Source organism: Elgaria multicarinata, chromosome 1 (assembly GCF_023053635.1).
Source record: "Elgaria multicarinata webbii isolate HBS135686 ecotype San Diego chromosome 1, rElgMul1.1.pri, whole genome shotgun sequence".
Classification (NCBI taxonomy): domain Eukaryota; kingdom Metazoa; phylum Chordata; class Lepidosauria; order Squamata; family Anguidae; genus Elgaria; species Elgaria multicarinata.
In genome coordinates this window covers 38,202,290-38,225,032 of record NC_086171.1, presented here as the reverse complement: position 1 = coordinate 38,225,032, position 22,743 = coordinate 38,202,290, and the positions used below count along the sequence as shown (strand labels likewise).

Below are 22,743 nucleotides of genomic sequence, written 5' to 3'. Positions count from 1 at the left end.
CTTTTTAATAGCCAAATGTACGCTCAGTCCTTTTGTTATTATTATTATTTATTTATATAGCACCATCAATGTACATGGTGCTGTACAGATTATACACAGTAAATAGCAAGACCCTGCCGCATAGGCTTACAATCTTTTGTATGTGACTTTTGCTGGAATGGTCTACTGACTGCAATAAAATTGTTGTTGTTGTTGTTGTTAAATGCAAACATGTATCTGTGTAGCATCACACAACTGATGGACTCCCTGTCCGCCCCATGTGTAGCTGTGTCGTTCATGCACATCTCTGACAAGTCATAAAAAAGGACCCCCGTAGCCATATCATCTGCCTATTCCCACCCACTTCTCCCAATTCACATGCAGAAGCGCCATCACGGGGCACACGGCCTCCCACAATGGCACTCCTGAAAATGCAGAAAGCTTTGCTCACGTGTGCCCCGTGAGTGCTAATCCTGGAAGCGGGAAAACTCACAACCACCCCTCCCCCCTTGCGAAAGGGCTGTGGGTGTAGATTAGGTCACAGTACACCATGTCCAGCTCTCATTCGGGCAAAACATCTTATTTTCTCTTTGGCTCTTCAACTGGTTATGAACTGGGGATTACCTACTTTGAAAAATGGAATTAAATGCATCACTGTCCTCAGCTGAAAAACTGTCCGTGATGGTTGCAAATGAATGCTGTGATATGAGCAAAGGAGATTTATAGGCAGGGATTTATTGGGTAAGTTGTCAAGTCTTCAGCTGTTTGGGGAACGGAAAATGTTCTACGCTTTTATACTAGAGCAATACGCTTTTGCACCGGGGGGGGGGGAGCCCAATGTCATCACCTTGGCAGCCAGCAGTGAAGGCAGTCAGATTTATCACAAGCATGTGACTGGCCCATAAATATTAAAACCTGCATCTTAAAAAACATAAACAGGAGCTATTGCTCCAAGCCACATTCTTCGATTCATCATGGTTGTTTCTACATTTAACAGAGTGAGGTGGGAAGAGGCAGCATTGGTTTATAAATGGATATTATTTTAAATGGATATTGTTGTTTTTATATTTTTGATGGTTTTAAATTTTTGTATATTTGTTTTTAATGTTCACTGGTTTTAATTTTTGTGCATCGCCCAGAGAGCTTCGGCTATGGGGCGGTATATAAATATAATTAATAAATAAATAAATTATAACAGCCTTCACAGCCTTCCCAAACCGGTGTCCTCCAGATGTGTTGGACTACAATTCCCATCAACCCACCCCAATGAATGTGTTGGCTGGGAATCATGGGAGTTGAAATCCAACACATCTGGAGTGCACCAGATTGGGGAAGGGTGGTTTATATAATATTATAGAACTAAAGAATGAAGAGGCATTCCATTTTCTTTACCACTATTAGTTGTCAAATATATTCATGGAAAAGTTACCTAAACTCTTTCAAAAGCAATAGGCCATATCTATACTACAGAGGTAGGGTTTCCCAGCACTAGCAAACCGAAGGCATTGGGGAGCTGTTCCGTCTTTTTCTATTTAATGGAATGTCTGTGTTGAGGAAAAAGAAGGAAGAAATAGTAAGAAAATACAGGAGAGTCAGAAGTAGATGATGACATCAGGAGTCCCCATAAAATTCCATGAATGAGGCAGAGAGATGTTGCTACAAAAACCATGTCTGGAAGCACCCAGAAAATGGTTTAGTAGTAATTCCATCTCCCCAGGAAACTGTTCAGTAAAGGTAGTGGGGAAGGAAATATCTCTAATGGAAAATCCATGGCATTCTCAGCAAATTACAGTTCCCAAGGGTCACTCAGGGAAGCCTTGACTGCTATATCACTGATTACAAGGTTTCTCACAGTAAAAATTTGCCACAATCATTTTCATCGACATCCTACCGTCACGGACAAATCTAGACTTCGGCACCAAATCATCGACACCAAATCCTGCAATCTAATATTCTAGAGAGCCAGTGTGGTGTAGTGGTTAGAGTGTTGGACTGGGAGTCGGGCGATCTGGGTTCTAGTCCCCACTCGGCTATGGAAACCCACTGAGTGACTTTGGGCTAGTCTCATACTCTCAGCCCAACCTACCTCACAGGGTTGTTGTTGTGAGGATAACATGGAGAGGAGGAGGATTATGTTCGCCGCCTTGGGTTCCTTGGAGGAAAAAAGGCGGGATATAAATGTAATAAATAAATAGAGGCACCATTATAGCTCCTTTAGAGTTCTGACTGAAACTCAGAGCGGATTCACCATCCCACTGATATCGAAACCATCAGCCGCCACTGTTCAAATCCTATTCCATTATTTTTTTCTTGATCCTTTGTATTAGTCAGGAAGAGAAATTTAGGATCTAAAGAGAAGAAGATAGCTACACCTTTCTCTTCAGAGGTCATGTGGAGGATTTCCATCCTTTTATGGCCTTCCTGCGTCAACACCCATTATCTTCCTTTCTGCCGAGGAGGCACAAGGGTAAAAAGTATTGGAAGGCTGTATTTTATTTTCGTCAAACCTTATACTGTGCGGAAGCGATTGCTGCCAAAATAATGGCTATCGCACAGCACTGCCAACCAAAGAGAAGAGATCCAGCTAGGGCTGCAGTTTGCAAGGGACAGGCGCTCTTAGCCACCTACTGTGCCTCTGTACCAAACATTTTTGAGGGTGTTTTTCTTTCCCTTTCCATGTATGCACAGATGTAACAAGAGCCACTGCAACGGCAGGGAATGCAGTACAGATAAGAAACATCCCACTTGGCTTTATTTTGGGTCACAGCAGTCAGGATGTTTCACCACCCACCGGGAAGGGAGCCTCTGCTGATGTTAACGTCCCTCCACCCAGTTTTGGGGATGATACCGCACAACACAGCTCACCCCATTCAGCAGGGCCTTCTGACTCTTTGGCCCTGTTCAGAAGACAACCTTAAACCACAGCTTTAAAGCCATGGTTTAAGGTCTCTTCTGAACACAGCCCGGCTTTCTGGCTTAACCACCGTGGTTTAAGGTGTCTTCTGAACAGGGCCATTGTGTAGCATTTTCAAAGGGCTAGAGAAGCTGCCGTGGGAAATCCACTTCCACCACCACAGTTGACACAGTCTAAATCCTAATGCGAGTTTGCTCTGGAGTGCAGACCACCACCACAATCCCTCAAAAATCCCTATGGGGCTCTACCACCAAGAAGGCACTGTCCCTTCTGCTCACTTGCTTAACAACCTGAGATGAAGGCCTTAGCTAGACCAGGCTTTATCCCGGGGCGAACCCCAGGATCGTCCCTGTGTGTCCAGATGACGCACAGGGGGTCCCGTGATCAGCGAGGGATCATCCCTCCTTGACCCCGGCATACAGCCCTACACTTTGGGCCCACTTTTTCCGCGGTCCTGGGCTGAGCCTGGGACTGTGGAAGGTGTGGCCCATTGCCACGGCTCGAGCTGGCTCCGCGCGATTACTCGCACGGAGCCAGGAGCTGCGCATCAGGGCTAGGGTGGGGGGAGCAGGGAAAGTAGGTATTTTTTTAAAAAAAAACACCTTACCTTTGCGCATGAGCGTTCACGCGCTCTGTCCCCCTCTTAAAAAAGAATTTAAATGGCGGACGTGATGCCTCTCTGTCTGTAGTTGTCGCACCTTATGTGTAAACAAGGGCGAGATCTCCCGTTAATCGCAACGCGAGGTCTCCCCTCCTCTGCCCCGGAACAAAAGGTAGGTCTAGCTAAGGCCGAAATCTCCTGGATGAAAATAGGGACAAAGACTTGTGTTGATGTAAGAACCCTGTTCTTTTACACTATGGATCACAGTCTGTGCCCCTGCTCTCCTCCACTAATGCTGAGAAGGCTCTTGTCTGTCTGCTGATCGTTTACGCAAACGCATTCTGCAACATTTGCTTTCTGGATTGGCAGCTGTTGTCACAATGTCGGGGTTACAGTTCTGGCCTTGTGTGTTTCTGTGTGCGAGTTGACCTGCAAAGGCACAAGAGTAAAATGAGGTAGCATCCAACCCTCGCTGCCAGTAAGCAGTGGACAGGACAGAGAGCTGAAGAATGACCATGTTTGCATCTATTGCTAATGACGCTTAAACATTCTTCCTGAAGTCTAGACAAAGTCAAGTTAACGGGGAGCAGGAAGACATTAGCTGCTGCCATGGCAAAAGAAGATAGTCGGGACAGTGAGAGCCAGTGTGGTGTACTGGCTAAAGCGTTGGACTGGGAGTCGGGAGATCCGGGTTCTAGTCCCCACTCAGCCATGGAAGCCCACTGTGTGACTTTGGGCCAGTCACAGACTCTCACCCCAACCTACCTCACAGGGTTGTTGTTGTGAGGATAAAATGGAGAGGAGGAGGATTATGTATGCCGCCTTGGGTTCCTTGGAGGAAAAAAGGCAGGATATAAATGCAATAATAAATAAATAAAATCTGCTATTCATGGATAGCTGAAGAGAAACTGAGACTCAAAAAATGAAGGACGTAAGACCTTGTGTTCAGTCAGTTTTGCTGAGCTCCAACTTACTGCAAAAGGCAGCAAGTAGCAAAGAGCACGACCTGTGGATTTTAAATCATGTCTCAGATTCGACATCCTTCCAATGGTTGTCCTCAGGCGAGCCATTTTCTCAGCCTCAACCCAACCCCTTCCCCAAGGTTAGGAAATACGAGTGGCCTTCGCTATAAGGTTGATGAATAAAGTGGCTTGCCCCAACCTGGCACCCTGCAGCTGTGTTGGACTGCATTTCCCATCAGCCCCAGCCAGCATGGCCATTGGCCATATTTTTATCTAACCAAGAGGGCAGGGCTCCTGCAGCTTTAACTGTTGCGATGAAGAGGGAATTTCACCAGGTGCTGCATGCATGCAAATAACACCTGCTGAAATCCCCTTTTCTATACAACTGTTAAAGAGACAGGAGCCCTGTCCTCCTTTCCATAGGGTCACTCTAGTGCACACATTCAACTGAATGGCTAATTTAACATAACCATGCTGCATCTTCCCAGAATTGATTTAAACCCTTCTGGAAGTTCTAGAGAACCAGCAACCCTCCTACATGACGCCTGTTATACACAAATACTTGCCTTGTGGGTGGGAGGAAGGAGAAATTCACACTACAGCTTAATTGCTTGATCTGCACTTTCCCTAATGAGGCCTGGCACTGATAAGCAGCTACTTAACTAGCGGTGACAGATTTCCCAGCGTTTCGCCAGAAGTTTTGCAGACTTTTATTGTGCTGCGCCATTAGCAAGTCCTGAACCTGGAGGCTTTTAATGTAACTGGGGGAAGTAATGCATTTTAGCACCAGTGGAAGCTTTTCTGCTGATGCAAATAGCAGCCAAGGTTGGGGGTGGAGGGGAAATCTGACCTGGATTAGGACTATAGCAAGGCAAAGGGTTAATCCCAGCCCTCCCCACGCCACAGTATCAATCCTCTCCTCCCTACAAAAATGTTTACTATTTAGTAAACTACAACCAAGTACACAAGGGGGGAAGATGTGATTAAACTCACATCTGGGGTTTTCGTGATTATTTTCACTTTAGCTCCAGTGATGGCCCCAGGAATCGCATGGCAATAGGGATGACCCTAAGAATATTAGAGATCTTTTTCCAACTCTGCCCGCAGCATCCCTCTGTGTTGGGATCAGAATCTTAGGGGAATATTATGTAGGACCCTGTCTATATGCCTTATTTGCCCCACGGTGGCTGCATGGTGGCACTGCCTCGGTTATATGACGCAACCACCAACTCACAGCCACGGTGGGGCTTTTCCCCGAAGATTTGGATTTAAAATGTCAGGGACTCACCCTGACTTTTTGCTCTAAAGCAAGGTCACCATGGTCCTTCCACCATGTGACCTCACTTTGGCATCGAGCTGGGGACGTTCCAGGGCAGATGACGACCACTAATAGGTCGCCAGAAGAGCGGGAGGGCTAGGCAGAAGTCAGGGGCAGGCCTGGTGCTGCCATAGAGGCAACTCAGGCGGCCGCCTAGAGCGCCAAGCAAACGAGGGCGCCGAACAGCGTACCTGGAAGCTGCTCTCCTAGAGCGGCTTCCGGGTGTGCTGTTCCAAAGCCGCAGCCCCAGCCTCCGCCCAACCCCAGCGTCCTGGCTCCTTCGAAGCCAGTATGCTGTGGTTGGAGGCGCAGGCTTCAGTACGGCGCCCCAGGAAGCCACTTCCGGGCGCGCCGCTGCAAAGCCTCTGCCCCGCCCCCCAACCCCAGCATCCTGGCTTCAAAGCCGGGAGCGGGAGGGAGCGGGTGGTGAGTGGGCAAGCAAGGGGGGAGCTGCAGCGGTGAGTGAGCGAGCGGGTGGGGCCGGTGGGTGAGCGATGGGGGGTGCCGGAGCATGTGAGCGAGGGGGGTGCCGGAGCGGCGAGCGGGCGGGGGCGGCGAGTGGGCGGGCGGGGTGGAGGCTTCAGAATGCGCCTGCCTAGGGGGCAATATAGTCTGGCGCCAGCCCTGATCAGGGGGTGGGCCAATGAGCCAAATGGCTGCCGGAAAGCCCCCTCCTTAACTGTCATGGGGATTTCCTGCCTCTACCCCACAGCCGCGATACTTAGGGGTTTTACAAGGAAAGAGCGGCAAAGCAGCACCATGAATACACCCTGTAGCACCGTGAATACACCCCATTTTTAATTTTATTTTGGACACACATGCACAGCAAGTGCGTTCAAAAGCCAGAAGGCAGAAACCTTGCTTTCGATTTTGATTTGGTGCATTATGGCAGACGTTTTGAGAGTAGCGGATTGGTTGATGCAAAGCAATTTCCCGCAACCCTCCAAACCGAAAGGTGCATGCTTAACTCTCCCACTGAACATACGAAGCAATCTTATGCCAAGTCAAACCATTATTCATGAGGTCTTTAAAACAGGGGTCCCCAAATACTACCATAGCAATGCTCCAGCCACACAGAGATGAAACTTCTAGGCTCATGACATTGGATATAACATATGAATCAACATTCCCTTTCTTTCTAATATTCAGGCTGTGAGTGTAGTTGTTTATGTAGCCAAAACAGCACTGCACGCGCACAAGAGGGAGGTGCCAGCAGGTTTAGGAGAGACGCAAAGTTTGAAGAAGTAGAAAAGAATCTTTAAAAAGCAACCCTAAAAGGAGGGAACCCTAGTAAGAGGCTAGTGAAGACTACGTGCTCAGTGGCCAAAGAATTGAAAGAATAGTGGGGGATGAGGAAATGAAACAGAATGGCTGCATGCAATCCTTGTTCTGCAAAATCAGGGGTTATATTTATTTATTTATTACATTTATATCCTGCCTTTTTTCCTCCAAGCAACTCAAGGTGGCGAACATAATCCTCCTCCTCTCCATTTTATCCTCATAACAACAACCCTGTGAAGTAGGTTGGGCTGAGAGTCTGTGACTGGCCTGAAGTCACCCAGTGGGCTTCCATGCCAGAGTGGGGACTAGAACCTGGATCTCCAAACTCCCAGTCCAACACTTTAGCCACTACACCACACTGACTCACTGGTTAAAGCTCATACAGATCATATGTATGGGTCATAGGCCATATGGATCCTAGTCCCCTACTACATGTGTGTCCACGACAGTTTTACATATGTATGATTAGGGCTAATGTCTCCCTGAGTTTATTTGTTTTTAAAGATGTTACACTTTGACAATTATAATTCAGTCAAATGACTTAGAATCATAGAACAGTAGAGTTGGAAGGGGCCTATAGGGCCATTGAGTCCAACGCCCTGCTCAATGCAGGAATCCACCTTAAAGCATACCTGACAGATGGCTGTCCAGCTGCGTTTTGAAGGCCTCTAGGGTGGGAGAGCCCACAACCTCTCTAGGTCATGGGTTCCATTGCCGTACTTGACTCACAAGCCACAATGTTATCCTATGTCTAACAGCAAACGAAACTAATGAGAATTTATTTGTACTGAAAACTATTTTTAGGCCACATTTAAGGGAGGAAAACGGGATGGAGCCTAAAATGTCCTTGCATATTTTAAAACAGGAGTGGGCAAGCTATTGCACTTCAAATGTTGTTGGACTACAACTCCCATCAGGCCCAGCCAGCAAAAACAAATGGTATGGGATGATGAGAGTTGCAGTCCACAAGTTTCCCACCTCTGTTTTAAAATCACTTGTGCCTTGCTTTGAAAATCCATGTTTTAAAGTCTTACCTGGAAAAATGTGTCTTAGGGCAGTGGACTTCAACTGGTCCAGACTAGAGGCCTACCTCAAACCCCCAACCTGAAACATGGGACTCATTTTCACAATTGTCCAACATGGTGGCAATAGCTTTGCCAAAACCCGTCTGGGCTGACCTTGCAGCCCACTTTTGGGTCGCGAAGCACTGGTTGAAGACCACTGTCTTAGGGCATACACATGAATTTTACAGTAAAGACTAAAATATACCACCCAATACGAAGGCAGGAAGGAACATGTGGGTATCTAAGGGAGGACCTATGCAAATATAAAGATGGGGGAAATGGGCAGATTAACTAGGACTGTTTATGGCCAATTTCTGCCTCTTGTGTGAAGAGGGATTAATTCCTTTCTCAGGATATCAATGATACAAGGCAATTTCTTCTGCCTCCTCTGTAAGAAGCATTACAAAAGCTGTCAGCAGCATTAAGGATAGTTTAACGGAAAACCCTAGAGGCTTTGCCAAAAGAGCAAATGCTATTCATTACTGGCATTTGCATTTCACAGGCCAACTCCCTGGTTTTTAAATTCTTAGGTTATTATTCTGAGTGCCCAGTTTGTTGATTCTTCCCTCCAGCTTGGGGTCTTTTAGGGGGAGGCAGATTTTGACATGCGACCATTCTCCAAACTTCTTTAGACTTTTGGTTCATTACTGAAGGTTTATCCCACTAAGTTCTACTTCCAACAGGAGAATATTCCTACATGGATAATTCTTCCATGGGGCAGCAGTAAGGTCAGACCAAAGCCAGACCTTCCGTATTGAGGAGGCCTTATATGGCTGTGTGTAGAATCAATGCAGAATTGCCAGGACCTAAATACAGATACAGGTAATCTAATATTCTTGAAGTTATTTGATTTCATTAAAAATGTTTACATTGAACAAAATTTAATATTTTACTTTCTTCATAAGGCACTATGTATATCATCCTTCCCTTCCCTGGTGCCTTTCTACACATGTTGAACTACAATTCCCATCATCCCCAACATATCTGGATGGCACAAGGTGGGGGAAGGATCATATACTGTGCATAAATGGCATCATCAACTTGGGTCGTATGTAAACTGTTTATAGAGATTTTATTATATTAAGTGGTATACAAGTATTACAAACAAATAATATCAATTTATGATTGTCAGTTTTCCAAGCGCCTTTCTACTCATTAGTCAGAATACTGGAAGACGGGAGCAGGTTTACTTTGTGAGTAATTAAGACAAAATGCTGCTTGCACATTTCTCCTTATATCTCCACAAGTAAAACACCTAGAGTTTTAGCTTTCTTTTTCATGAAAGTTAAAAGTATGGGGAAGAACCTAGAATATCTCAGAAGGTATACATGGACTTCACCAGATGGCCGACACCGAAATCAGATTGACTACATCCTTTGCAGCCAAAGGTGGCGGACATCTATACAGACAGTAAAAACAAGACCTGGAGCTGACTGTAGTTCAGATCACGAACTTCTTATTGCACAATTTAGAATCAAACTAAAGAGAATAGGGAAGACCCACAGATCAGTTAGATATGAGCTCACTAATATTCCTAATGAATATGCAGTGGAAGTGAAGAATAGATTTAAGGGACTAGATCTAGTAGATAGGGTCCCGGAAGAACTATGGACAGAAGTTCGCAACATTGTCCAAGAGGTGGCAACAAAAAGCGTCCCAAAGAAAAAGAAAACCAAGAAGGCAAGATGGCTGTCTGCTGAGACACTGGAAGTAGCCCAAGAAAGAAGGAAAGCAAAAGGCAACAGTGATAGGGGGAGATATGCCCAACTAAATGCAAAATTCCAGAGGTTAGCCAGAAGAGATAAGAAATTATTTTTAAACAAGCAATGTGCGGAAGTGGAAGAAGACAATAGAATAGGAAGGACAAGAGACCTCTTCCAGAAAATTAGAAACATCGGAGGTAAATTCCAGGCAAAAATGGGTATGATCAAAAACAAAGATGACAAGGACCTAACAGAAACAGAAGAGATCAAGAAAAGGTGGCAAGAATATACAGAAGATCTGCATAGGAAGGATAATAATATCAGTGAGTTAGAGCCAGACATCCTGAAGAGTGAGGTTGAATGGGCCTTAAGAAGCATTGCTAATAACAAGGCAGCAGGAGACGACGGTATCCCAGCTAAACTGTTTAAAATATTGCAAGATGATGCTCTCAAGGCATGCCATATGCCAGCAAATTTGGGAAACACAAGAATGGCCATCAGACTGGAAAAAATCAATTTATATCCCTATACCAAAAAAGGGAAACACTAAAGAATGTTCAAACTATCGGACAGTGGCACTTATTTCACATGCCAGCAAGGTAATGCTCAAGATCCTGTAAGGTAGACTCCAGCAATTCATGAAGTGAGAATTGCCAGATGTACAAGCTGGGTTTAGAAAAGGCAGAGGAACTAGAGACTAAATTGCCAATATCCGCTGGATAATGGAGAAAGCCAGGGAGTTCCAGAAAAACATCTATTTCTGTTTTATTGACTATTCTAAAGCCTTTGACTGTGTGGATCATAACAAGCTGTGGCAAGTTCTTGGTGGTATGGGGATACCAAGTCATCTTGTCTGCCTCCTGAAGAATCTGTATAACGAACAAGTAGCAACGGTAAGAACAGACCACGGAACAACGGACTGGTTTAAGATTGGGAAAGGAGTACGGCAGGGTTGTATACTCTCACCTTACCTATTCAACTTGTATGCAGAACACATCATGCGACGTGCTGGGCTTGACGAATCCAAGGCTGGAGTTAAAATTGCAGGAAGAAACATTAACAACCTCAGATATGCAGATGACACCACTTTGATGGCTGAAAGCGAGGAGGAGCTGAGGAGCCTTATGACAAAGGTGAAAGAAGAAAGTGCAAAAGCCGGGTTGCAGTTAAACCTCAAAAAAACCAAGATTATGGCAACCAGCTTGATTGATAACTGGCAAATAGAGGGAGAAAACGTGGAGGCAGTGACAGACTTTGTATTTCTGGGCGCAAAGATTACTGCAGACGCTGACTGCAGACAGGAAATCAGAAGACGTTTACTTCTTGGGAGGAGAGCAATGACAAATCTTGATAAAATAGTTAAGAGCAGAGACACCACACTGACAACAAAGGTCCGCATAGTTAAAGCAATGGTATTCCCCGTAGTAACCTATGGCTGCGAGAGCTGGACCATAAGGAAGGCTGAGCGAAGGAAGATAGATGCTTTTGAACTGTGGTGTTGGAGGAAAATTCTGAGAGTGCCATGGACTGCAAGAAGATCAAACCAGTCCATACTCCAGGAAATAAAGACAGACTGCTCACTTGAGGGAATGGTATTAAAGGCAAAACGGAAGTACTTTGGCCACATAATGAGAAGACAGGATACCCTGGAGAAGAGGCTGATGCTAGGGAAAGTGACAGGCAAAAGGAAGAGGGGCCGACCAAGGGCAAGATGGATGGATGATATTCTGGAGGTGACAGACTTGACCTTGGGGGAGCTGGGGGTGGCAACGGCCGACAGAAAGCTCTGGCGTGGGCTGGTCCATGAAGTCACGAAGAGTCGGAAACGACTGAACGAATAAACAACAAAAACAACAGGCCTGTACATGCCTCTGGTGGCTACAGCCTTGCAGTGGTGGCACCTGTTCTATGGAACATCTTGCCTATGACATTCATTTGCTCCCTTGACTTGCTTTTGAAACATATGTACACAGCCAAGCTTTTGCTCCAGTAGCTTGGATAATTTGAGTTTTTACACTGGGCTGAGTTAGTATAGTCCTCCTTTATTGTAGTTTCATTGACATTCTACATGCCTCTCACTGGTTGAGAGCCAGTGAAGACAGCTGAGGAGTTTATCATTTCCTTTGGGGTGCCCAATGGGGCCTACGAAATCATCCAAACACACACATTTAGGGTGACCATATGAAAAGGAGGACAGGGCTCCTGTATCTTTAACAGTTGTATTGAAAAGGGGATTTCAGCAGGTGTCATTTGTATGCATGCAGCACCTGGTGAAATTTCCTCTTCATCACAACAGTTAAAGCTGCACGTGCCCTGCCCTCTTTTAAATCTGGTCACAGTATAGCTCCTGCAGCTTTAACTGTTGTGAAAAAGAGCAAATTTCACCAGGTGCGACATGCATACAAATGACATTTGCTGAAATTCCCTTTTCTATGCAACTGTTAAAGATACAGGAGCCCTGTCCTCCTTTTCATATGGTCACCCTACACACTTTACAGAACCATATCTGGAGCTAGAAAATGAGTAGGGCAAAGAGTCTGACCAATCAACGGCTGCTATTGCTATTACATCAGCCTCTTCTACGTTCTATTCAGGATGCAGAATTTGCAGTTTGCCAGCACTTGCAGCCAATGACAAGGTAGGTTGGTACACTAAGTTTGAATGATGAAGCTACATTCAGAAGCTAGTCCCAGGTCCTAGAGCCAAACCCTCCAAGAGGGGAAAATGGTTCTGGGAGCAAAATTATGGGTATAGCCCCTGGACATCTCTTGGGCCAGTAGCTTGGCCCTCTAATCTACTTGGGGTTGACACCTCTAGTTTACCTCTAGAACAGCATGATCTTCTTCTTCTTCTTCTTCTTCTTCTTCTTCTTCTTCTTCTTCTTCTTCTTCTTCTTCTTCTTCTTCTTATTATTATTATTATTATTATTATTATTATTATTTAAACTAATATATACAAACAGGCATACAAAAAGCATAACCTTCATGTCGCACACATGCTCAATTTGCTGTTATGCATCAGGAAATCTTCATGAATGAAGCTGTACATGCCATTTGCACACTTAACTATTTTCAAATTCTGAAGTCTTGACCTAGTCTGTAAACTGGAGGTGACAACCATAACTCAGTTGGAGGGGGACCAAATAAATACCCTGGGAAACCCAAGATAGAATGTTTCCTTGCCATGATTAATGAAGAAAACCAGTGTCTGATGCCGTGTTACCTGGCTTTGATTAATTACAGAGTTATTTGTGAGGCTGGATGGTTAGAGTGAGCTATTTCTTCTCATCCTTTTCTTTTACCCTGCCATCTAAGGATTTGCTAAGAACTTAAGTATTTTTTTGTAGTATGTGGACTTCTGATCCTCGGAAATTCAGGCAGCTATACAAACCAGCTCAAGCTAATCTCTGACATTTGTGCAAAAGATTACCATAAGCCCTCAACTGCAGGAGATGTCAGAAGGGCAGCTATCCTAGTTACCAATTAATTCTGCTTTCGGAAAGTAAGAAAGGGGGCAATCAGGCAACCTGGGAGTCAAAATTCAATTCCGCAGCCAATGGGGGAAGCCATCTTTTTTTGCCGCAGAATTCCCGTGGGAACAATGCTATGTCATGATCTCGCTTTGTTCCCATGGGCCATTCTGTCCCAAATTAGAAGGATATCTTACTAAGCTGCTGAGGGCAGTCTCATTGTTGTTGAACAGTGGCAACACTTTCCCCCACCTGTTAAAGATGGCGGAAGAAAGGAGAAACTCTTGGCCATATCATTGTTAGTCATATGCCCGCCCACCTCTGAAAGTCGCTGATATTTGCACCACCATCTTTGCAAGAGAAATAATGGTCCCTCCAAAGAGGGGACAATTCGGCTTGGTTTTACCGGTAATCTCATGGGCCATTCTATTCTTGAGAGCAAACTGCCCAACCTGGCGTCCTCTCTGTGCTGGACGACGACTCTCAGACTTCCAAGCCAGCATGGCCAATGGCCATGAGACCCCTTATACTTGGGGTTTAACATAGGACCTTCTGAATGCAAAAACATGTATTCTGTCATTGAGCTACAAACCCTCTCCTTAAAAAATAGTCCACAAACAACTATGTATTGAGTCAGAGGCCTAGATAGCCCAGGCCATGGAAGTGAATTTTTTGGATGCAAATTATGTATTCTGCCACTGAGTTTTGCCTGCAAACGTCAGCAAGAACAGGCTCAGGTCTTTTTCCCTGCTGGTATTTAGCTTTTTCAATAGCAGGACCTTTAACATTCTACAGTCAAGTGTTGTTATAGGAAATGTCTGAGCTGGCTTAGAAGACTCTAAAATCAATCTAAACAAATTTAAAACAGTATTTTTTGTTCTCTGTCCCTGGGGGGAAAAGCTACTATGTCATTTTATCTTAGCCAAATAGGGTGGAAAGAATTAATTTCATTATACAGGAGAGAACAGGATTTTGTTGGATCAAACCCAGGGACTTTTTGCTTTTAATATCTGCAGAATTTTGCAGTCCTTTCACCTTTGTAAATATTCACACACAAAGTTCTCTAAAGCCTTCCCTATTCATGACAGTATCGATAAAAGAAAAAAAAGTTTTAAATTGGCAAAACCCATTTTTGAAAGCATTTTAAGTATTTTGAACTCTTCTGTAACTGTGAAAGCCCTTTTGTTTTCCCTGTTTTCAAATTTAGATTGTTAGTGCTTTGGATGCCAAGTTTCTATCTTATTTGCTGATGAGACTCTGGATCGTCTTGTATAAACAGATGAACAAATAATCAATCATCTCCTCAATTATGGATACTAAACCAGCTTAGTGGAATGTGGGTAAAACATTAGGGCTTGTAAAAAATAAACCATTAAGAAGCTTTTATTATCAAGTATACTCTGGAGAATTAACTTGACTGTTCTATCAAATGCCAAGGAGACGGCGGTTTAGTTATGGGCCTCTTCTAGAGCACAGCCACAAACACAGCGATTTAAAATCCTGAAACCTTTTCAACGGGAAACACTCAGAACTAATAGCACCACCTTAAGGCATAAAACGGTATTAAAAGTCCTTCTTTCCATCCAGAGGACTGTCTGTTGTTAAGAAGGAATAAAGGAAACTGAATTAAACTCTTGGTCCATCTAGACCAGTATTATCAACACTGATTGGCAACAACTCAGATATTTCAGATATTTCCAAGCCTTACCTGGACATAAGAACATAAGAACATAAGAAGTCCCATGCTGGATCAGACCAAGGGTCCATCTAGTCCAGCACTCTGTTCACACAGTAGCCAACCAGGCATCAGCCAGCATGGTGCAACAGCACCCTCCCACCCATGTTCCCCAGCAACTGGTGCACACAGGCTTACTGCCTCAAATACTGGAGATAGCACACAACCATCAGGACTAATAGCCATTGATAGCCTTTGCCTCCAGGAATTTATCCAACCCCCTTTTAAAGCCATCCAAATTGGTGGCCATCACTACATCTTGTGGTAGTGAGTTCCATAATTTAACTCTGCGCTGTGTGAAGAAGTGCTTCCTTTTATTTGTCCTGGATCTCCCACCAATCAGCTTCATGGGATGACCTTCTGCATGTAAAGCATGTGCTCTACCAGTGCTATGAGCGACACCCCCACCCCCTACCATGTTGACTTTCTTTGAATTACAGCAGAAATAGAGTACATAGAAATCTTTAATGACCAAAGGTCCCTCCATTCATAATTATCCCATTTATTATCAATCACATTAACACAGCTCACTTCCAAAAGAAGAGGCTATAAAAGCATCAATGGGGGTGGGTAGTGGGCGGGAGGAGGCTCTTTCCAGACCTGAGGGATATATCGAAACAACAGGGCCACAATCAGTCCCACAAAATCAACAGTCAATCCCAAAACAAATTAAAATCCAAATGGGTTTTTACTGCAGATTTTACTCTGCTTTATCCCAGCTTTTATGTCTTGTCTTCCTGATTGCATCTCGATTGACCTAGGCCACAGCTAGACCTAAGGTTTATCCCTGGATCATCCAGGGGTCAAACCTGTTCATCTAGGTGACACACAGGGGATCCAGTGCTCAGGCAAACCCTGGATGATCCCAGGATAAACCTTAGGTCTAGCTGTGGCCATAATGACTAATAACCAGCTCTATAAATATATGATACATAAAGGTTCATCAATGGGAATGATCTACAAGAAGAAATCCAAGCCATCCGTTTTCATTGGTAGTGGGGGGAGAAGGGTGGCTTTGCCTACCTCAAAATACTCTCACTTTTTGGTACTTCACATTCACTCTCCAAATTTATCTGGTGTCAAGACAGGGCCTGGGATCCCTGGTTTGGTTTGAGATGCCGAGTCAGACTTGGAGGAAGAATTAGAAGAAGTCCAGCCAAGTCAGGGAACAGGGGAATAAATTCCCCAAGGCACTCCAGGAGTCAAGGTGGAGTCTTCCCAGGAGGTTATCGAATAGGACGCCCAGGATCAGAGATAGTGTACTCACTCCACTCCCACCCCCCGGAACTCAGTCTTTGTCGGAGGGATAGGGAACACAGAAACTGACAGATCTCAGAGTCCGTTGCAGGGTCGAGCAGGAGGATTTAGGAGGAGGTGGGAGGGCGATCTGCCAGATTGGCTGCACATGAGAAGTTGGGTCAAGAGGACTCTCCCTGAAGCAGGATTCCAGTAAAAGCTTGTCGGGCATGGTGGGAAATCACCCATTTAATTGATAGGAAAACTGCCTTGCTTTGTTTGGCTAATTAGGCTTAGAGGATAGCTCCTAGCCTTCACAGATGCTATAGGTGTGAAGAGGTGTTTTATATTGAATAAAGACTTTGTGGATTGCACAGCGACTGTCTGTTGTCTCACATTTCGGTAGGAGGGTTTGGAATCTTGACAGCTGAACACACTAAGGCCGTGTCTACACCAGCCCAATACTTCGTACTGGTCACGGCTGAGTCCCTGTGCGTCTGACTCCTGGAGGCAGGGGGGGGATGGGCACAGGTTTTCCCAGGGATTGTCCCAAGACCGTGGGAGGTGTGGGAGCCTATCTCGGCTTCTCCTCTCCTCCCCTTGAGTAGCAGGGGTCAGTTGAAGAAAGGAGCCGGCCAGGACGTCGCATGGCCGTTTGGATGCAGGGCGACGATCCAGGAAGCAGGTAAGTCCGGGATTGTCTGCCCTGCGTCTCTCTACACCCTTAGGTGTAGAAAGGGCCTAAGTTGCCTCATCATTGAGTCAGGTGCATGGTTCATCTAGACCACCTAGCATTGACTACTCCATCTTTCCTCTGCTGTCTAGGGGTGTTGAGAATTCAAGTCCATCATATCTGGAGGGTACTGGGATGAGAAAAGCTGCTTTATTTTGACTGATGATACTCTCCAGCGTCTCAGGCAGAGATAGGTCTTTTCTTGTTGCCTAATCTTTTAACCTGAAGACACCAAACATTGAGCCTGAGACCTTCTCAGATCAAAGGCCTGCCTAGTCCAGCATCCTGTTTCCCTGCAAGTGGCCAACCAGATACTTACAGGAAGCCCATAAGCAGGACACAAGACCAATAACCTTCTCTTGCGGTTGCTCCCTAGAAACTGATACTCATGCTGGCTCTGATCCTGGACCCCCAATAGATGAAGCCATTAATAATACATTATTAAAAATTACCCATTTATATACAAACATATGAACAGACAACACACACACACACATATATCTAAACAAGTTTTCAACAATCAATAAAATAAATCCAGGACCTGATTAAAACTTCATTGTATGTTGTCAAATTCCTGAGAGAAGGGGAAGGTCTTAACCTGGCGCTCAATAGGTAAGAACGTTGGCGCCAGGTGGGCCTCATCAGGAAGATTGGGGGGCCACCACTGAGAAAACCCTCTCCCTTCTTGCTGCCTTCTAAGCCTCCCTCGATGGAGGCACCTGGAAGATGACGAAAGTAGTGCATCTAGCCATCATGGCAAGTAGCCATTGATAGGCTTTATCCTTTTGCATAGAAAACATGTGCTCTGTCCCTCCCCATCCTTCATGCTGGTCCTGCCCCACCATTTGAGAACATAGACAGACCAGTCACATTTCCACCAGTTGAGCTAGATTGAGAAACAGTGAATTATAAATCAAAACTCAAATCACAAGTCATCAGCATACCCTCTTTCCCTCCTCTAGCTGACTTACTTTCCTACTGCGGGTAAAGGAAATGGGGTCAAGCCCAGGGTATCTTTCTAAAATCAACATGATCATTTCCTTACTTTTTCTCGATCTCGAGAAGAACTTGATCCCCCCGGGCGAGGTAGATGGGTTAGAGCCAGAGGAGGAAGAGTCTTTGGAGGAGGACCGGAAGATTCCACTGAAGCTCATACGGCGAGGGGAGCGAGGTGGCGACTCCTGATATGGGAAAGGGAACACTGTTTTGGGTGAGCCCGGACTGTGTTTTGATTTGACGGGGGCGGAGGCCGGGCTGGAAGGCCGGTTCTGGAGCCCCTTTGAGAAAAGTCCTTTGGAAGGGCTGCCCGTGCAGTAGCTTTCTTCTGCCTGCAAAGAAAGGAGAGAGGAGCAATGAAGTTGATCCCCTTTTCACTCAAAGGATAGCTCTGTAAAGCAATTCATCTAACAAGCATCCGCCTGCAGCGAATGTGTCGTGCTGAAATATTGACTAGTCAAGACTGTAGGTGACTAGAAAACAGAATTAAAAGAATGAAAGTCAAATCCCACTTGCTCCAATGCAAAGTCCCTGCAGGGCAGGCTGGATTCTCCATCATCATAAGAATATAGGAAACTACCTTATACCAAGCTAAACTAATTTGTCCATCTAACCTAGTATTGTCTGCTCTTCACTGGCAGTGATTCTTTGGGGACATGGGCATGGCAGGGGCTTCGCCATCCCTGGCTATCTGATCCTTTTGGAACGTGTGACCTTCTGCATGCAAAACATGAGATATGGCCCAGTCCCAACTGCTGCATTCTGTGAACAATGCAAGAATGGGCATATCCTGGAAGCTTATGAGGGCCCAGGGCTCCCCATGATGCATGCTCAGGCAACAGAGCTTACACAGACACTGGGATCAATAAGATAAATCAGATTTGGATATCTCAGATCAGGGCTGAGGAGCCTTTTTTGCTATAAAAGCCATTGGCTCATGGAGGGAAAAATCAGTCAGGGCCCAGAGCCAAAAGAGGCCAGAACCAAATCCAAAAATATCTCTCTCTCCCTCTGCCACCCCTTACTTTCTCTCTCGATCTCTGCCATCTCCAGGCGCTCCCACGAGCAAACCAACTCCATGGGGCTTTTCGTTCCCCACTCATATTCAAATTATTCTTGCTGGCCACCTAGCTGGCCTCCAGACTCCCTGCTCCACAGGCCTTTTCAGTCCCCACCTCTAGCATACATGATGCTGGCGGGATAACCTGCTCCCTCCATGGGCCCTGCTCCCCTCTGTGACTCCCTTTCGGAATCTCAGAAACAGGCTTTAAAACAAAAACATGCTGGCAAATTGAAAAAGCAGAGCTGCAAACTGAGCTGATAGTGGGCGCCACATGAAAAAGCAGCCCATGGGCCAGGAGTTCCCCCACCAATGTTTGAGAGGTTCTCAAACATAGAGACTGGGTTCAGACGACACAATAGTCCATGGTAGACTAAATAGTCCACAGTTGACTATTGTGTCATCTGTGGGGCAAAAACCACCCCATGGTTGGTTATTTTCTAGAAATAACCGACTCTAATAACCAACGCTGTGCAGAGTTGATTATCTGCATTATCTACACGGGCTTCATGGATTATTTTCCCTGCCTACAGAGTCTTGAGGCAAGAGTGGCAGAAACCTCTGCCACTCTTGCCCACTGGGCAGGGGAAATAATCCCGTCTTGGAAGTGCTTGGGGATCCGCAGTGTCCCACGTGCTTCCTGGGACAGGCACATGCCATCCCTGGGTGGGGTGCTGCCAATCGTGGCACCCCACGTGTTCTGAGTGTTGAAGCCGAAAACGGGAAGAGTGTGGCAAGTGTCCTGTGCAAACCTCCTCGTGTAAAAAGGCAGTCCCTAACTGGCTCAACTCTGAAATAAGGAAAGTTGGCCCAAAATGCCCACCATTCAATTGCTAACTTGACCTTGGTTATTACTTTTAAACCACACATAATTGGCTCAGAGTACAGGCCTCAGGCCTCAGTACAGGCCTCAATTTCAGCCAAATAAAGGGCCCTAATATACATGAAAGATGGATATTAATACAGTGATGCTGGTTTCTTCTTCTGAAGAAGGTCATTGCACTATTCTAACTCATGCATACCATACTGAGAGGTGGTAATGGCACACTACTAATAATATGATAATAACATTTATTTAAAATTTATTTATTATTTATTTAAAACATATCCTGGCCACCTTTCAGGGCAGAGGCCCTCACAAGGCAGCTTACAAAAATAAAATACATAAATTAAAAATATTAAAAGCAATAAAACCATGATCACAATAAAACAGCAATTAAAACAATAAAACCGACAATAAAACCAGCAGGAGTAGCAGCAATAACAATAACAGCAATAATATGTAGCAGCCATTTTAAAATGGCAAACCTCAAGCTAATTTTAACTGAAATATAACACTATCGCCATTGATTGCATTGAAACGTGCTGATGGGTTTTGATCACAACCCTAATATATCCTGGGGAGTGGCGGGGAGTGGGGAGAGGGGCGAACAGGATGATATGTACACAACTATCTCAGCTATGAGTTACTACTGCACACAGCTATCTCAATTGCTTTATGGCTAAAGCTATTAAGCAGAGGGCAGAGGGTTGAATTTGGTCCATTTCCAGCACTGATGCTGCAGTGATTATTCTAGTCGGAGCACCTCAAACTAGGTAATTTGATTAATTATTTACCTTAATGACAAGGAGTGAAGGAAATGTTAAAGCAAGCAAGAAGATAGCGTATTTGCTACCCGTTTGGATTTCATTTAATCAATTTCCCCTTCCCTGTGCTTATCAGAAATAAGCCATAAGAAAAACACGCCAAGAGCCCACGGCTTTAAGACAGGCAGGCCCTGTCCAGCAGGTGCAGAATTCAAAGGCTGTCTCGGTTCATTGTTCTTAGCACATCCTGATTAGAAATCAGTCAGCCAGGAAAGCAAAGTGTTCTCAAATGCAGTACAGAAACCGCGGCCGTGTGGTCAGTCATCATAGCCTCTTGCATTCTGCGCTGTTCAGCAAGTTGAGCACCAGAGGGCGAAAAGAGGACATGCAAAAGCACAAGCTGATCAATGAAATTCTAGCAATAAGCCTGGAGAGAGAGAGAGAGTCATCTCTACCCGCCCACATTAGTCTGCAAAGCGGCCGAAAAATCAACCTCCCACTACGAGCTTTTCCACGCAAGAGATGCATACGGATGGACATCTGAGTCTGGGACCTCTGGCTCAGTTCCAGGCTGTTGCTGTCTGGAATGAGAAACTGATTTTGTCATTTCTGCAGCACCATCAGTGTGATTTATAGAGTAATGTAAGGGGCAGGTCCCTGCCCCAAGGAGCTTACAATCTAAATATTGCCATCAGTCTATTTTCCTTATTTCTCAACCTGCAGATTTAACCCCTTCCAAGTCTACTGTTCTATGATTCTATGGTAACATTTGCATGCAAAAAAATACTTTTGCTTATTATGCAATCATTATTTTTGTTTTTGAATTTTCTGTTTTTAACTGTACATTTTCTTCTTAGCCATAAATCTTTTATTTTTGAAAAAAGATAACCTGTCTAATATTCATGCTTTTAAAAAAAAAAAAAAAGGAAAAAAGAGGCATGAGCTTATTGCAATTAGCAGTACCAAGTCAAATCTTCCATGTTTCAAACTGAAGCATTCTTCCTAGGAAATGTACAGTTAAGAAATTAAAAAGCAACAGTTTATTTTAGTTTATTATTCTTGCAGGAACTACTATCTTGGATTAAATGAAGTTTCAGGACACTAGCTCCTACATGAGCTAAATTAAAACTATAGTCCCCATCTGCATGGCTTAATTACTAATTTAATTTGAAGAACTGTTCAGTTTCAAGTGCACAGAGATTCAGTCGGGTACAGCTTATTCAAATCAGCATTTACCCCCAAGGGGTTGAATCCAGAATCATGCTTTAATTCAACTGAAAGGGATGGCGCTTAAGTTAGCCACGATTAAAGCGTGCCAAGACTACCTTGGAGGATGAACCCCTGCCCCGGACCGGTCTTCACTACCTCTCCTTCAGAACATGATCTCCTGCACTGTCGGGTTATTATTTTGGCAATGCAACTGCCTTAACATACCCTATCTGTCTGCACTTCTCTGTGCCTACCTTCTTGCTTTCTGCTACTGGTCTTGGCCAGGCTAGTTCTGATTAATCCCGTCCCGCGCCTGTTTTACTTCCCTGCCTACTTGCTATCTCTCTCATCATTTCTTCTCTTAATTCCTTTCTCCCCATATCTGTTCCCTATGGCTCGCTCCAACTTCATCTCTCCCAACTTAGTTCCTATTCGGTGTCTCCCCCCTTCCCAGCTGCCTTTCTCGTGTTCCTTATGGAACTGTCGCTCTATTGCTTCCAAGGCCCCTGTCATCCAGGACTTGTTTTTCTCTAGATCTCTTCACCTCCTTGCTCTTACTGAAACCTGGCTTCCTGCCCATGATACCGCCATCTCGGCTGCCCTCTCTCTTGGAGGACTCTCTTTCTCTCACTCGAGTCGCCCAGAGGGTCGAGGTGGTGGTGTGGGTCTTTTATTATCGAGTTTGTGCCAGTTCCAGCCTCTTTCCATTCCACCTTCACACTGATTCTCCTCCTTTGAGGCACATGTGGTGAGACTCTTTGCTCCGCTGCGACTGTGGGTTGCAGTTCTGTACCGCCCCCCTGGCTCATCCTCTAAATTTCTCTCTGATCTCGACTCGTGGCTGTCCTTTCTCCTCTCTGACAACTCTCCTACTCTGATCTTGGGTGACTTCAATA

At 45.0% G+C, this 22,743-nt stretch overlaps 1 protein-coding gene across 3 annotated transcripts in view; it reads right to left on the bottom strand.

Annotated features, from left to right (window-relative positions):
• Window positions 1-22,743, bottom strand: part of PRKAG2 (protein kinase AMP-activated non-catalytic subunit gamma 2) — a 256,792-nt gene that overhangs the window by 138,898 nt on the left and 95,151 nt on the right. For all 3 annotated transcript variants that reach the window (XM_063126402.1, XM_063126386.1, XM_063126395.1), the window contains exon 3: window positions 18,041-18,323. In XM_063126402.1, the coding sequence (XP_062982472.1) occupies window positions 18,041-18,323 (283 nt within the window). The remainder of the gene's footprint in view (window positions 1-18,040; window positions 18,324-22,743) is intronic.